The 17,483-nt window shown below is 39.7% G+C and overlaps 1 protein-coding gene across 5 annotated transcripts; it reads right to left on the bottom strand.

The window, feature by feature from the left end:
• Positions 1–1,381: 1,381 nt before the first annotated feature.
• On the bottom strand, positions 1,382–16,935 carry LOC132883549 (zinc finger and BTB domain-containing protein 17-like). 5 transcript variants are annotated; one of them, XR_009654365.1, is made up of 6 exons: positions 16,733–16,935; positions 10,712–10,943; positions 5,909–6,803; positions 5,722–5,776; positions 5,176–5,329; positions 1,382–2,031 (listed from the first exon to the last, which is right to left on the bottom strand). XR_009654365.1 is itself a non-coding variant. In XM_060917287.1 (6 exons), the coding sequence occupies exons 3-6, from the start codon at positions 5,996–5,998 to the stop codon at positions 1,908–1,910; spliced, it is 423 nt and encodes a 140-aa protein (XP_060773270.1). In that variant the 5' UTR covers positions 5,999–6,803; positions 10,712–10,943; positions 13,079–13,427; the 3' UTR covers positions 1,382–1,907. The 5 variants fall into 5 exon arrangements, 2 of the variants coding, with proteins under 2 accessions (XP_060773270.1, XP_060773269.1); XR_009654364.1 differs by lacking the exon at positions 16,733–16,935 and adding an exon at positions 13,091–13,440; XR_009654363.1 differs by lacking the exon at positions 16,733–16,935 and adding an exon at positions 13,079–13,440.
• Between the last annotated feature and the right edge of the window lie 548 nt (positions 16,936–17,483).

Consider the following 17,483-nt stretch of genomic DNA (forward strand, 5'->3'; position numbering starts at 1 on the left):
TAAATTTATTGTCATTTCACATTTTTGGTTGTACAACAAAACACTAAACAGGAAGGCCACAAAGATTATGAATTTCAAATCATATATACTATATAATACAGTATGTGGTGAAATTATCCGCGTAAGGATGACCAGGCAGGCGATTATATCAGTTCTGTTGCCCTCTCGGTGCTGCTACCATGAACGCCCGGAAATCTCACACACACACACACACACACACACACACAGAGAGAGAGAGAGAGAGAGACCCTACTGTTATTATTAGGCTATTCAAAATCATAGGCCTATACTGAGCAAAAATCGCATTAGAACTTCAAAGATCATAAAGCATTAAACCGACAGATCATGCTGCCTCGAAAGTGAAAAAATAAAATCCGTATAACTTACATTTGACGTTGGCTGTCAAGAGCGTGTATAAACTCAGGCCATTGAATGACACTTTTTTTTTTTTTTTTAAATTTCACCTCGGGAGAAGTGGGTGGACGGCGTACCCCCGCGTACCACGCCCACACCCCTGAGTATACACCATACTGTTCAGTATTTACTGTATTATATGATAAATTTAGAACAAGGTAAGTCTGACGGTTTTGAAATAATCTGTGGTCTTTAGTTAGTGTTATCTCATCTCATCATCTCTAGCCGCTTTATCCTTCTGCAGGGTCGCAGGCAAGCTGGAGCCTATCCCCTACTGTTATCCTCCCAGCGCTAACCACTACACCACCGTGCCGCCTAGTTAGTGCTATTCGATTATAAATATAAACTTGTAAACTCTCTAAAACTCCACATACCTGTTCAGGTTGCAGGATGTGTTTCTCTCTCTCTCTCTCTCTCTCTCGGTGTGTGTGCACTGTAAAAAAAAATTCCGTAAAAAAACGGATAAAGTCCTGGCAGTAAATTACCAGTAACTTCTCCGTTTACATTACGGCCCTTCCGTTTATTCTGTAACGGAGAATTCCGTATTTTTAGAGTAAATTCTCTGTCCATCATAAAAAGGAGAATTCCGTAGATTTACAATACATTCTCTGTTCATTCACATGTACTCCCGTTCATTATAGAAAAGGAGAATTCCGTAGATTTACAATAAACTTTCTGTTCATTCACATGTATTCCCCTTCATTATAAGAAAGGAGAATTCTGTGGATTTACAGTAAATTCGGTTCTTTCACAGACACTTCTTTTAGTGGAAAACTGATAACCCCTTAGATATAAAGTCGATTTCTGTCCAAACTAGGAAAAAATGTCTTAAGGACAAATATATGAATCTGAATATGCATTACCAATATGTGATAGTTTAATATATATAAACAGAGATTGTTTTTGTCATCTACACAAAGTTAAGTCTTTTAATACAGTACATTACACACGTCTACACAAGGTGAGATGCCATTTTAGTAGTTTATTTCAATAATTCATGCTATGAATTCAGAGATGTTATCTTCATCAAATATTCATTATGACTAGCACACTGACATTTTTAAGAACATACAAAAAACACAAAATGATTTGATATTTGTACCTTTTAAATTGGATTGAAGGGACAGGTCTATGGGAAGTCATGCTGTTAATTCACAAATAATTAATTCAAGAATATTTAACACCACCACAAATTTCATCAAGTATTCATTATGACTAGCACCCTGTCATTTTTAAGAACGTCATGCAACATACAAAACCCACAAAATGATTTGATATTTGTAACTTTTAAATTGGATTGAAGGGTGAGGTCTATGATTCCCAACAAACAGGTTTCAAAGTCTCTTAAGAAAGAACAAAAAAAAGAAACACGCACCTAAACAATTAAGGGGTGGGAGTTGAGGGGCATTCCAGACCTCAGCAGAAACTCAGCTTTGTGTGTGTGTGCGTGCGCGCGCATGCGTGCACATGCATGCAAATGTTCACATTTCCATTCAGGGGTTTTCAAAACTGTTCAGTTCACACAAGAACTTCAGAAGTCTTGGGGGCAAGTGAAGGTGTTTCTTTCCCTTCTTCTCAGCCTTTGACCCTCGTTCTGGATTTATTCCCAGGAAAACTCTAAAAGAATATTTAAAGTATTTTTAGATATGCTGTTGGAGTGATGTTATGACTTAACACATAGAATTTGCTTATGCAAGCTAGTTGAATCATACACTTTGGGGCCTGACCCGCACGGATTTTATTGAAACTTGAAACTTTTATTGAAACTTGGTGTGCCTTTTTACTGGGAAGGTAGAATCCCAGAACTACGTTTGCCTGAGTCTGGCATCAATAAAAAGGGAGAAAAAGCTAAGAATGTCTAATTAAGAGGGTGGTACACTGTACATTCATCCTTGTTTATGTCAATCAATCACACAGAGATTGTTTGGATGATGTCTTATCTGGCTCTACAAATAGCTCAAAGAGCAGGGAATACAGCGAGCAACAGAATATGAATTATGAGATGTTAATATACTAAATATTGAATATAGAAAAAGTTGTCTTTTAAAATTAGTCAGTTTTTGCCTAGGACAGGATAGGTAGGATATCATGTCAATTTCATCAACAGAAAGTGTGGTCTTGGTCTCTAGAGTCATTGCAGAGATAATGCGACTTCTAGAGTGAAATGAGTTGTAGTAAAGTTGTAATAGAGTAGTGTCAGAGAAGAGTACCCCAACTGACAGGAGTTCCCCATCTGACACTCCACCCAAAATGCTCATGCTATTTTGGGCGGAGTGACAGGTTGGGTACGTACCGTATATCAGGTGGGCTAACCTTCTCTGATACTACTGTACTACTACAACTACTTTATTACAACTTATTTCACCCTAAACGTCAAATTATATGACAAGGACCAAAGACCAAACTTTCAGGAGATGTTATAATACCCCAACTTAAGTAGAAAAATGACTCATTTTAATGTAGCTTTTTAAAATTCAAATGACAATATTTTAATATCTCATAATCTATCATAATATTCTGATGATTGTTGTATCCCATGTTGGTTGTGTAATTTGTAGAGCCAGAAAAGAGCTTCCAAGCTAAATCAAAACCATTTCTATGTGACTTACCCTGACAGACATAATCAAGGATAAATGTATGGTGTCCAACACTATTAATCAAAACTTTCTTAGTCTGTTTCTACCTTAAAGGTGCACTGTATTTAATACTGTATTTCCAGAATTAATTCTGCCCATTCACAAATGTCACCTTGTTCACAAATACTTACCACCACCATGAAATTTTAAGTATTCATAATGACTAGGAAAATTGCACTTTTCATTCATGAAAAGTGGGATCTTCTTCATGTCCGCCATTTTGAATTTCCAAAAATTCTACATTTTAAGCTGCAAAACTTATACTATACTATACTATACAATACTTTGGTACATTGGTTTATTACTTACGTAAATATTCATTAAAATCAAGTTTCATTAAAATCAGCCCCAAAGCGTCTGATTGCACATGAAATGAGCCTAATGGATTCATTGCAAAACAAATTGTAAATAGTTAGTACAATATTTAACCCTTTGAGACATGGCCTTATGCATTTGCTGTTACCAGAATGACAATGACCAAGTCGTAGTGCAGTACTAATGGCCCTCTGTTAGTAGTGTAGTACTGTCCAGTGAAGAAAATCACCGGAGCATCTCAGATGTGGAAAAATCTTTTTCTGCTTTTATTGAGCAGTGCCAAACTAACGTTTCGACGTTACCGCGTCTTCATCAGAGTCGTTCATCGTTTTTTTCCCGACTCTGATGAAGACGCGGTAACGTCGAAACGTTAGTTTGGCACTGCTCAATAAAAGCAGAAAAATATTTTTCCACATCTGAGATGCTCCAGTGATTTTCTTCACTGATTAGAACTCAGTCCTTTCCCGTGACGCACCAGATAGTGAGGAACAGGAGCGCGGTGGATCTACTTTTCTAGTGTAGTACTGTGTTTGTTAACTTTACAATGACCATTACAGCGTTCCACTAGTGGAACGGTGTGCATTATGGGGCTGCACTTTATTTTCAATTCTCACAAAATCAGAATTGGCAGAGGCTGAAAGTTGAAAAACTTTGAGCTTTTGAATTGTGTGTGAGGTGTCAAAATAGAACTTGTTGAAAAGAATCAGGGGACTGTCTAGAATGTGTGTGCCAAATTTCACCACTTTCTTTCACATGGTCCTATTGGCTGCCATATACATTATGGAAAAAAGATCTGTCACAACCATTTACCATACATTTCCATAGGCTGTCATAGACAAAGAATGTGGAGGAAAGATGCTGAATAAACCATATAGTACGAAGGATGAGCGACAAAAAAGGGCCAAACCGTGCCCTTTTGAGTAAAAGCATAAAAATCGGTACACATATCTTTCATGATATTCTGATTAATATAAGATGTGGAGGCGTTGCGAAAAATGCTGAATTTTCAAGATGGCTGCAAAATCCAATATGGCAAACCCATATTAATGAAACTACTGGGCACTTTGTAGTAAAAGCATGGAAAGTGGTACACAGTTACTTCTTCATGTGCTGATTAATAATAGAAATGGAGGCATTGCGAAAAATGCTGACGTTTCAAGATGGCCGCTAAATCAAATATGGCTAACCCATATTAGTGAAACCTCCCGGCACTTTGTAGTATAAGCATGGAAATTGGTACACAGTTCTTGATATGCTGATTAATAACTGTCACAAAAACGTCACAAAAAAAGCTGAATTTGCAAGATGGCCACCAAATCAAATATGGCCAACTACTAGATTGCTCAACATATGAAGTATATTTGTGCTGATTTGCATGCTCCTACTGCAAAGTGCATGGTGGTTATACTAATATGGGTCAGATATATTTGATTTGGCGGCTATCTTGAGAAATCAGATTTTTTTTCTGCTATGCCTCTACTTCTAATATTAATCAGCATATCAAGAGCTAACTGTATCAATTTTCATGCATTTACAACAAAATACCTGATAGTTTCATCAATATGGGTTGGCCATATTGGATTTGGTGGCCATCTTGAAAATTTAGCATCTTTAGCATCGCGACGCCTCCATATCTAATATTAATCAGCATACCAAGATGGATATGTGTACCAATTTGCATGGTTTTACTCAAAAGTCGCTCGAAGTCGCTCGTCTGCCGTACTAAACAGTAGCCTTCACAGCAAAACTGCTTGTGCCCCCCCCCCAAAAAAAAACAAAAAAACAAAACATAACAGTAAGAATTGCTTACCTTTGAATGAACTCCAGCGTGAGAGCCATGTCTTTTGGGTACTTTATGTTAAAAACATAAAATGCAGCAAAAGTGTAACTCAGAGCTACAATCATGGAGCTGATGTGGTTGTTTACGACTTCTTGGTCCACGGCGATTTTGTAATGATGATCACCTTAAACATGTAAAATTCATAAGAGAATATATTAACAAATGAAAACGGGTGGAACACGATACTTAATTATGAACTCCACGGCCACCTTGAAAGTGCTGGCTTCCAAACTTCTATTACTTCATGCACCGATCATAGAGTTTTAGCACACAAGACTTGATGGAAATAAGCCCACCCATTAAAAAGTTATTTCACAAACAAAACATAGAGTGAGTTTCTGAAAACAGAACAGACAAGAAGGGAGAAAGCGAATGGGGAAAGAGGAAGAGACAAAGAAGGGAGCGAGAAGCAGGAGAAAAAGACAGGAGAGAAGAAGCATGTGAGGAATGAGGAAGATAGACAGTGAAATCAAATCCATAACACATATTTTTTTGAATATCAAACAGATTACAAACCCGTGGTAAGGATGCAAGGTGTGCTTTGCAGTGGTAGTGCGGCAGCAGCAGATTCCTGTTGTTAGGAAATAAAAGAAGAAATACTGAATAGCTGAATAACTATTTTTCCATCCAGAACAGTATGCCCCATACAAATACATTGTAGTTCATCATGAATAACACAGTGATAAAACATTTATAAACCCACCTCACTTGGGTGGAAGAGTTGTTCAGGCTTTTCTCTGAAGAATTTTGCGATCCCAGAGATCAGCTGTACTAGATCGTTACTGGGTGCCATCTTTATCCCCCTGGACTGTAGAAAGTCTTTGATGCCCTTTCCCTTTCTGGACACCTCCTCTGCCAGCTTTGTTTGGACTTCCAAGCCAAGAAGTGTGTGTGTGTGTGGTCAAACATGCATGCAGCTTCAAAAAGGAAGGGCCACTCCTCCATTAGAGTTTTCACAGTGCTTCCATTGTTGATTGCAGTTCGTTGGATGGAGTATGTGTCAGTCATCAATTTGCGAACAACTGATTCCTCCAGCTGGCGGGTCTTGAAATCGTTCTTCAAGTCATCTTTTTTAGACTCTAGTTCAGGAGTGTTCTCAACAGCAGGCTGCCACTCCACACATACATATCGATCCGAGTGGCTGGACTTCTTTCTTATCTCATCTCCCCTTTCTGCTGCTGGCCTCGAGTTGAAGGTACATGGCCTACTAATGTTCTCAAGTCTGTTCTCAAGCTGTATGAACACTGAATCATACCCAGTTCCAATTACCGTGGTTCCATTCATCTCTCTGTCTTGGAAAGAGGAGGGATATTGTTGTACTATCTTCTTGGCAATCTCACGCAGCTTTCCTCTTCCAGGTCTTCCACGTTCTTTAGCTAGTACATCGTCAATAACTATACGGATCATCTCTCGTCTCTCTTTAGGTTTTGGTCTCTTCTTTTCACGTAAGGCAAGCATAAGGTTTGGAGGCATTTTGTGCCATAGTACAACAGTCTCCCGGGATGAAGACTCCTCCATGGGACCAGGTGTCAGAGGTGGATTTTCAGGGAGATGGACATTCGGTTGCAGAGACGTTGAGCCAAGTACAGCTTGCAAGTCTATGGATAAAAAACAACAATTTAATCAAATAAATATGGTTACACTTAGATTCACACCAGGGCTTGATGTTAACTTTTTTGCTTACCGGCCATTTTGGCTAGTGGTTGTCCTGACTCACTAGCCATTCAGTCTTTTCACTAGCCATAATTTACATAATAACAGCTATTTACATCATAACAGCTATAATGTAATATAATGGGCTATAATATAATAGGTCATAATATAATAAGCCACAATATAATATAATATAATATAATATAATATAATATAATATAATATAATATAATATAATATAATATAATATAATATAGGCCTAATACTGTGATATTGCACTTAAATGCCATTGGCCCATGCAAGAAAGAACTGATCTGCCAAGAATACCATTTGCTGTACATTGACCAGAAACGCCAAGCACAATGAACATACCCTGTTGTGCATCAAATTCTATGTAGTCATTATGACTGGGAAAATTGCACTTTTCATACAAGAAAAATGGGATCTTCTCCATTGTCCGCCATTTTGAATTTCCAGAAATGGGCATTTTTAGCTGGAAACTTACTGTATTTTGTCATACTGGTAAATATTAGTTTATTACTTGGTAAATATTCATGAAAAGATCAAATGTGGCAATAGGCATCTCATTTTCAATGAACATTGTTGTTGCAATACCTACTTTGACCACAGTCTTACACACTGCACCTTTAAGTTCTTTATTTTTTCAAAAAAATACTGTTATCATTGGAAGGTTCGTTCGAAAACATTTGAATTGAATTCAAACTGAATTGGGCTGGGGGAACAGTGACAGCAGTCAGAGGGCCCTCGGCCACAGGATACAGGAATCACAGGGCCCCTGGGCCATGCAGTATGGCAACCAGAGGGCCCCTGGGCCATGCGGTACGGCAACCAGAGGGCCCCTGGGCCACGGGATATGGCAACCAGAGGGCCCCTGGGCCACGCGGTACGGCAACCAGAGGGCCCCTGGGTGCTAAATTGGCCACACTGAGTGGACTGAAAGAAGGGGCGGAGACTTTGGCTCTCTCTCTCTATATATATATAGCCCCCTGCATCACTTCTCTTCACTCATAACCTGACCTTGGCTTTCAGCTTGACAACTTGCTTTGCATTCAACCTGTGCAACGTCACTTGTTTAGTTTAATATTCAACAGCCTTTTTAACCCTTTAATTATGTAATTATCCAAGTTCACTTTAGAACTTGCATCACTGAAATCCGAGACGGACAAGTCTGGCTCTGACTCGGAGTTGAGGCATAACGCCACTGCCTCCTCCAGAGTTAAAAAAAAAATGGCGTCTTTTCTGCGCAGTCATTTTCTTGGTCTGGCTAGTTGTTCTGAGGTAAATTTAATAACAATAGCTGCTACAGAAGAAGATTTGGCACGAGACCACAGGAATTGACAGTAATGTAAGCAAACAAAGTGTAAACAAACATGGACGATTGACTAATTTAGCCAGCTATGAAGATGCGCCCAAACACAGAATCAGTCTGAGCCGCAACCAAGGGGACACCACGTAAAAACATGACCATATCTAAAAATAATTTCATACAAACATATACATTTTAATACACAAATACGTGTATTACAGTCTCATTAACTAGTGTCATTTGTATTTGAAGTTCAGCAACAACATTTTTTGCAGTTACAGGTGTATTTTCTTGTCGGGCGATTTCGGGCGCTTTCGGCAGCTATGGGAGAATACAAGTCGGGCGCTAACGGCAGCTATGGGAGAAAGAGGGTTAAAGGCTTGTATACATTTATATTATATTATATTACATTACATGGGTCGTCTTCACTCTGTAGAATGCGCCGTTCATTTGAATGGGGCTCCCCAACGTTCGCACGTCTGTTATTTGAGGATCAGACGTGTTGGTCTATATCGGACCGCTGCCAATGGCAACAGACACCGGTGTTCCAGAACGGCAACGGACTATTTTGTGTTGCGCAAGCAACAACCTCTCAATCATTCATTAAACTTAACATGAAATCAAAAACGTCGCCACCATGTGTGAATAATTTAAGTATAGCCATGTAATAAGCGGGTTAACGCAAGGCGAGGCGGTCCCTTTCGTGGAATAGCGGCACTTCAGAGAGATCAAGACCCATGATTCTCTCTGTCGTGCCGCTATTCCACGGTAGGGACCTTCTCGCCGAACGTTAACCCTTACATATTATATTATATTATATTATACGTATATCATACAGCACCTTCAAAGGTTAAAAGCCTACCTTAAAAGGCTAGTGCATTTCGTGTTTATATTATATTAAAAATTTTATAAAAAACACCTTCTGCACTTTAAGGCTTGTTGTATTGTATTGACTTTTGGCCATCTCTGGCAACTTCATCTAGTGAATTTAGCGACTTTTTGCATATTACCTTTGATATGTAAACAACAGCTACTTTCTGCCCTTAAGCTTTACATTGCAGCTTTTGGCCATCACTAGGAGTTTCACAAATTCCTTAATCAAACGCTCTCTACCTAATGGTCAGTCTGTGACAAGGCAGTGGCTCCTTTACTCTCCTTCCTCTGGTTGCATCTATTGTTTTGCTTGCAAACTGTTCTCAAGTAAGCACAATGCGTTTGTCAACGGGTTTTCTGATTGGAAACATTCTGAGCGTATCGGTGAGCATGAGAGGAGTGAGGAGCATAGGGCTTGCATGTTAGCATTACACAGTCGTTCCAAAGACACAGGAAGAATTGATTCTGATCTTGTCAAACAAATTGATGGAGAAAGGCAATACTGGCGGGACGTTTTGAGAAGAGTTGTTGCTGTAATTCAGTTTTTGGGAGAGAGGGGCCTTGCCTTCCTCCATATTATTGTATAATTTACTGTGTGTAGCACTCAAGAAAATGTCAGGTCTAAAATAGCTGTGTAATGTGTATTAAGCTATCTTACCCATATATTTTCTAAAAGTCTATACTCTGTTATCTAATGTGCATTGAAACATCTCCCAACTTCCCACATTCCTCTCTTCCTTAGTTCTGCAATGCACTTTGCATTACATTGAAATGCATTAATTTTCAATAGTTTCGGGCCTAAAATAGCTGTGAATTGTGTATTAAGCTATAAAACCCATTTATTTTCTAAGGTCTATGCTCTAGATAAAATGTTATGTGCATTGAAACATCTTCCAGCTTCTAACATGCCTCTATACCTTTGGTTTGTAATGTACATTTTATCACATTGAAATGCATTGATTTTCATTCAAATACATTGGTCAATTATGGGTTTCAGGCCTAAAATAGTTATGTACATTAAGCTATCAAGCCCATATATTTTCTGAAGGCACATACTCTCCAGATGTGATATAGCAAGACTTGGAATTTGACCCATCCTGTTACAGTCTTCTGCCTCAATCTATCCCTATGTTATATTACGGGAAAAGGGTGTGATTGATATATAACTGTATATTTTCTACATGCCTATGATGTCTACATGTTATATAACACAGATGAAAACATATCCCATCATCCCACATACTTTCATACACCTATACCCATACATAGGCATGTATTGCAAACTGCACTGGGTAGCGTTATAAAAGCTAGTAAAAATATAAGACGGCTACCACTTAGAGAGGGCTATCATACCAAATAATGTCCCTCAGACATAGAGGATTACAAAAAATCAATGATAGATTTTGCCACCTCAGGTGGTACCAATATGTGAATTTTTGGGTCCTGGCCCATGGACTAAAAGTTGAATAAATATAGCTGCAAGCAGCAATGCGGGGCAAAGCAGTGAATCAACCTGTCCCAGCCCATGTTGCCATCGCAACAGATAGATCTGACAAGGCAGATGATCAGAGGCATACACAAAGTTTTTTTCCAAGCAGAACACTTCGCAATATAGTGTATTTGGTTTACAGTATAATAAAAGTAAACACTTACCTGCAGTGAAGGCTTGAATTAACCGCCTCCTTTGAATTGGAGGCAAAATGCCATCCAAGTCTTCGCTGGTTAGGTATTGCATATCATCAATGCTGTTAACACCAATATGTTTTAGATGATCCATCAGCTCTTCTATGACGTCAGTTGTTAGTACAGGCATGGCCCTTGTTATAACATTCTTCACAACCTCCATTGTGGAAGATGCCTGAGTGGCGAGAGCAACCTTGCACCTCTGTGGTAAAAGGACAGTGGAGAATAATCACTGAGACTGTCAAGGGTTTTACAAGAAAGAGTTTCTGAACCATTTTTTTCCATTTCATAGACACCAATCTCAGGTACCCAGCTGGCAGTTTTCCCCTGTAGCAAAAGCAGGACAGTTTTTTCACATTTGATCAGAATGCTGGCTATTTCACCCAACTGCAGTTGTCCTTTGGTATATTCCTGTATCACAAGCATACCATTTGCATACTTGGTCCCTTTAACTTGTACTTTGTCTGTGACAATGGAGTTGGAGGAGTCTAGTCCAAAATCTGCAACAGCTGCCCTTATGCTAGCATCATACAGCTGTGGATAGAACCGTGTGGAGTCTGACACCTGAACCTGGGAGCTGAATAAATTTCCCTGACTCTGATAAGCTTGAAACAGCTGATGCCTATTCGCAAGTGACTTTGTGACATTCTTGAAGTTTTGACTTGACCTAGTGCATCTTTTAAAATAGCTATGTTTGCTTTCAAAGCGCATCGTCCATGTGTGTATGAGAGGACCAAAATGTAAACTCAAATCTGCATAGTGCAAAAGATAGTGGTGTTTTGGTCTCAGAGGGGAATGTGGGAACAACTCCTGCCTCATTTCCACATACTCTTCAGTCAGTACCTTCATGTATGCAATCTGGGACTCTGAAAGGGTAGGTGCACAGACAACTTCAACTAACTCCCTGAGAAGAAGACACGCCTGCCAGACAGCATTATCAGCATCTGCAATTTTATCATACACCAAAATGGGCAGGAACTGCAATAACCACTTGTTCTGGGCTGCATGGCCACCAAGTTTTGTTCCTTTGTTTGGAATAGCATTTGGCTTGTTACTGCTTTCACCTGGAAATGAAGTGAGTCTTTCATTTAATAACTTGTAACTAAACCACTTCTCGTTCTTAATTAAGTACTGCAAATACATTGCCAGATCATAGTCCACAACACCCTCGAACAAATCATGCGCTAAACAGGGCAGCAGTCCAGGCTGACAGACATGAAAATGTGACAGTTTGTTAAACACACTGTTGCCTTTAATGCCCTGATGTGTGGTCACATCTGGGTGACTCTCCAGAAACTGCACAGAGTCATTATACTCAGTAGGATCTCTTGGAGTGAAAACTGTGAGAGGATTGGCCAAAAACGCGGGTCTTGTGACAAGACAGTACCTACAGAAATACTCAGCACAACTAAAATTTTCTGTGAACCCTCCAATCATGTGGGAACCCAGATTATCTCCCATAATGCATGCAACAGTGCCTTTCAATGTCTTATCCTCAAAGGAGATGCCCTTTTCCTCCAATTCACCCAAATCTGACACAAGCTCCCTGAAAACCTTGTCCACGCCAAAATATTTATAGTCTTTCTCTGAACAAAGCAGTACTAATTGAATCTGATCAACTGTTGATCTCAGATGTGGATGTAAATTACCAAGAGTGAAATACACAGCTAAAATTTTGTGCTTTTGCTTGGCAGATCCAAGAGGGTTAGCTACTTCAAAAGCATCCTGAAAAAGCATCACCTTTAAACTGTCTGGGTCTGTGGCAAACATCTCATTTGACCTAACAACATGCCCATCAGTAAAATCACGAAATACATGTATAGGCCTACCATGTTCAGCAAGGTCACCACTGTGCATCAGCTTTTTCAACATTGCCCTGAGACTGTCAAGTAAAGGAACATAATGGTAGTGTCGCCTCTTCCCACTGTCATTGTACCCCAGTGTCACTTCCACAGGGTGAACATAATTAAAGTGAGACTTAAAGTATTGCAGCCTGCGGTGGTGTGTTGTTAAAGGCCCACTGGCACATAAGGCTGCATGCAAAGGGCTCTGTTCGTATACGCTCTGTCCCAGACTTAGTAAGGTTTCACGTTGGACACCATACTGTTCCAATTTTAAGCCCAAAACTCCCATTGTGAATTCCTGCTGCACATCCTGCAGTGTTTTCATTTCATTGACAATTTCTGAAATAGTAGAGGCTGGAACTAAGTATTTAGTCTGTAAACCTAAACAAAACAGGGCCAGATTTTCAATGAACCTATCTTGTGCATTTTTGTCATTGTCTGTATTACCCTGACATACCTGACTGTGTACATCAGTGTCGGGATCTGTACTCACATATGTACTGACCTCTGGTGTGCTGTCTGTAAGACGAGCCTGTACATCTGATAAATAAATGGAAGATATTTGGGTCGTGTTCCACCCACGATGAATCCTGGAAATATGGGATGAGAGAGAGGTCTTCACATTAAAAGTACGACCACAGCCATCAAACGGGCACACAACATGGAGACCTTCTTGGATGTGGTCATTTAAGTGAGACACCAGCTGTTTAAGCTCTACATATTCTCTCGTGCAATAATTGAATGAACACTTTAAAGGCACAGACACACTGCGGTTCCAAGTTTGCCTAACACTTCTCTCAGGATGGGTTCGTGACATGTGAACGGCGAGGCTGTTGAAAGAAGAAAATCTACTACCACAATCTCTAAGCGCACATGACATACGCACGTTGTTCAGGTGTCTGTGTGTTCTGCAGTGACTGACATATTCCGTGGATGACACAGACTTAAAACCACATATGCTACAGGTCAGCATGGTGGCAGGCAAATGGGACTGTGGCAAGTCCAACTTGATTTTAACTGAATAGACGGTTAATAGCTATATTCTCGTTAACGGCAATATAGCTATTAACCGTCTGTTCAGTTACCAACATGAGCCTTGCTGAGCTAACTTAGCTAGCAACTTGGGCGGCCAAACGGATTGTGGACGCTAAAAATTAAGTAAAAGTGAAACAGGACAACAGAGTCATGATAATGTAGACAAAACTATAACGTATGTTGTAAGTCTATAGAAATCCGAAACCCTACATTTACGACAGGGGCGTGTTTAGCCTATTTTTGGGGGTGCTCAAGCACCCCCAAAAACGAGCTCAGCACCTCCTAGCTCAGCACCCTCAAAAACACTGCTTTTGGACGTAATTTTCAGAAATAAGCGCCCTTGCGCACTGCGCAATGAATGTGTGCGCGGGCGTGTGTGTGTTCTTGAATTCACCTGTTACGTGATAGTTCTACGAGCAGTAAAATACCTCTCCTCCTTGCGTCCCCTCTGATTGGGTTGCCTGCCTGCGCGAGTGCTTGCTACGACATGGTGGGTTTTTTTTTAAACTGGATTCCACACCGATGAGGAACTCGAAGTAGCACCTGAGTATTACTGGCATAGCGAGATGTGAAGGTACGGACTGGAATTACAATTGTTAAACACAACACAATAATATGCATAATGAAATATTGATGTTCCCTGGTCTATGAATAGAATGATAAAAACAACATTTATCATCCATATCGAGATACTTTTGTGCAGAGCTGTACAAGTGCTACGGTGCTAGACCACCGTGTGTTACTCAGTTTTATTTAATGTAACATAGCGTTTACGTTTGCTTATCATTCACAAATCCAAACCCTGGTCATTGTCTGGGGGGACAGTGAGTGTGGTTTGGATATAGCCTACGTTTTCAAAAGAACACTACCAAAATATAACAAATATAACAAAAAATATAAACTAATGTAAACTAATGTAAAATCATAATAATACACACTATTATTACACAATACACAATAACACATTAATTAACAATTACCACTGTTCAAAATGAATAGCTCCAATATTACAAATGCAGTAGTAGGTCTTGTTTAGTTAAAAATATAACGTAAATATTTGTGTCAGTGGCTGTAAATGTGTAGATATCATAGTTTATTGGGTCAGCTTCTGTTAAAACATTGCATAAGTCTAGTCTTGTCTAGTCTAGTCTTCTTGTCTAGTTAAGTCTAGTCTAAATGCGGAATAAACGTGGAAACACTGTCGTTCAAGCCAGGTGTCTCTGTCAGCTCTGGGGGCTAAGCACCCCCAAAGATCAGATGCTAGAATCGCCCCTGATTTACGAGATGTAGATCCTAGCCTATTAAGACATCACAAGTTGGCTGGTAATCTTGACCGCTCTGATAGCTGTGTCGTGGAAGATATTAAAAAAGACTAGACTCACGACATGATTCCAGGCTGTAGCCGATTAAATTGAACTACATACAAAGATGATTTGATTAACTGTGTAACTTATTATTAGGATGCAGTGCTGCAGCACAGCAACCTATGGGCTCCCCTAGGGGAGCCCATAGGTTGCAGTGCAAAGCACTGCAACTATTGTTCTTCTACGTATTTTTCTTCTTCTTCTTCTTCTTATTCCTACGCAAATTTTGATTTCGAATAACTCAATAACCGTACGTCGCACACAGACAAACAATATATCAAAACGTGCGGCTCGATCGGACTCGCTATGCTATTACTTTTCTCTATAGAATACGATTTTTTCGCGACGTAGTCGCGAAAAAATCGCCCCAAAAAACTCCATTCATTTCTATGGAATTAATTGAAAAAAAAGCACTTTTTCAATGTTTTTCAAACATCCACTGCTCTGGCATGCTTTCACCTAGAGACATGATTCAAACTCTAAAACGTAGGAAAACTTCTCCTCTGTGGATCTGGCATTCAACTTTTCTGCTAGGTTTTACACTTTCGGATCAGGCCCGGTTCAAACGCCATGTGGTTTCTGGGAGAAAATCCGGCTTTTGAATGGGTGTCTATTGCGTTACACACCAGTGAGGGTCGTTAAGCTTAGAGTGTAGGCGGCTTCAAAAAAAAGGTCAAACTTTCTCGCTTAAACTCTGTTTTCAGCCACAAATTTCACTCTACAGACATGATTTTCTCAAAAGTAGTAGGAAAACTTGTCCTGATTCACACAATGTGTCTACCTAAACGATAGGATTTACGGTTTTTGAATGACAAGCCTCAAAGTGAGGAGAGCACAGGTGAGCGGCCTCATTGACTCCCAGTATAAACGTTGCTGAAAAGTCACTCGTTTTTAACTCCCTGTAGCGTCCTCATTTTTAACAATACAAACAAAAAAATACATCATTTTATTCAGGAGACCCTTCTAGCGCTCACTGTGAAAGAATTTTGTGAATAGCTGCTTTCGTTGTCGAGTTATTTGTGATTGTTCGAGGCCTACTCTTTGCAAAACACAGTAGACACCTGACATAATCTTGTGTGTGTTTCTTAACTCTCCTGTTCAGGCCCGTCACCATGCCAATTGGGGCCAGTGACGGGGCAGAGGGAAAAGCTGTCTCAAGCACAAACACAAATCATGCTCAAAATTTCAAACTTAAACTGTTTTCAGCCACAAATTTCACACTACAGACATAATTTTTTCAAAAGTAGTAGTCACACTTGTCCCAAAAAAAACCCATTCATTTCTATGGAATTAATTGGAAAAAAAAAGCACTTTTTCAAACATCCGCTGCTCTGAGAAACTGAGAGGAGGGCAGCCGACAGGCCTCACCTTAGCCGCCCACTTTATTAGGAACACTTCTGTTCGTACATACAAACTACAAACACTCTTCTTAGAGTTTAGAGTTTATTTTATTTTTAAAAGGGACAGTGCACAAATTAAACATTATCCTTGTGGTAAGGACAGATGTCTGTCCCAGGTTATAGCAGTACATGCTAATTTCCGCCTGTAGTCACTTTGGTCATACTGTTGAATAGCTCTTCTTCATGACGGCTGCTGTCTCAAGCACACACATAATCATTGCATTGAAACGTCATTGCGGGTCACACATTCACGGCCAGCGAACATGCGTGAGCGAATTGCTTCGCGCACTGCATCCTCTCACAATTTCCCCCGGGGAATTGTCCGGTCTAGTTAATAATACTATTTACCACAGAAGTGCAGTACTCCAACTCACTCAGACAGCAGAGAGCGAGCAAGCGGCGGCTGCGTTCCCTCTGAAGACAGTCTCTCCCACAATGCATTGCGTTCTTCAAAATACGGGTAAATCATCCGTAGAATAATATTACGGAAAATTCCCTCCTAAGAATACGGTAGTTCGTACCTTTTAATTACGGACATTTTTTACAGTGTGTGTTAGAGAGACTCGCACTCTTTATGACCTCAGTGAGGTGAAACAGGAGGCTGGACTTCAACAGAAATACAAACACACAGAAACCGAAACTTAATGTGAACCAGATATTTAATACAGAGAAAATACCCCCCCCCCTCCCCCACACACACACACACACACCAAGCTGTTTCATGGAGTTGAACAGTAGAGCCAGATAAATAAATGATTTTAAAAAGACTGAATATTTATCCTCTCTGATATTAGATGTGGACAAAACTCCATCACACCACTGAAAGAATTATAATTACTGAAAGTTTAAATAATTGGCTCGTGGATTTTCCCTCTGCAAACTGAAATCTATCAGATTAAATGGAATAAAATGCAGAATTAAGTCACTATTTTAAAAACAGATGAGACAGAACGAGTGAGTGCAGGATAGCGTGTGAAGACCACAGCAACAGTGCCATATACTATTACAGTGCAGTAATATTCCTAAATTTCTTGTGTTTTTCGGAGATTTAAAGATACTCTGCCTTAGTTAATTAGTTAGATGTCACATTTCTGCTAAT

The sequence above is a fragment of the Neoarius graeffei genome, chromosome 3 (assembly GCF_027579695.1).
Source record: "Neoarius graeffei isolate fNeoGra1 chromosome 3, fNeoGra1.pri, whole genome shotgun sequence".
In the NCBI taxonomy this organism is placed as follows: Eukaryota; Metazoa; Chordata; class Actinopteri; order Siluriformes; family Ariidae; genus Neoarius; species Neoarius graeffei.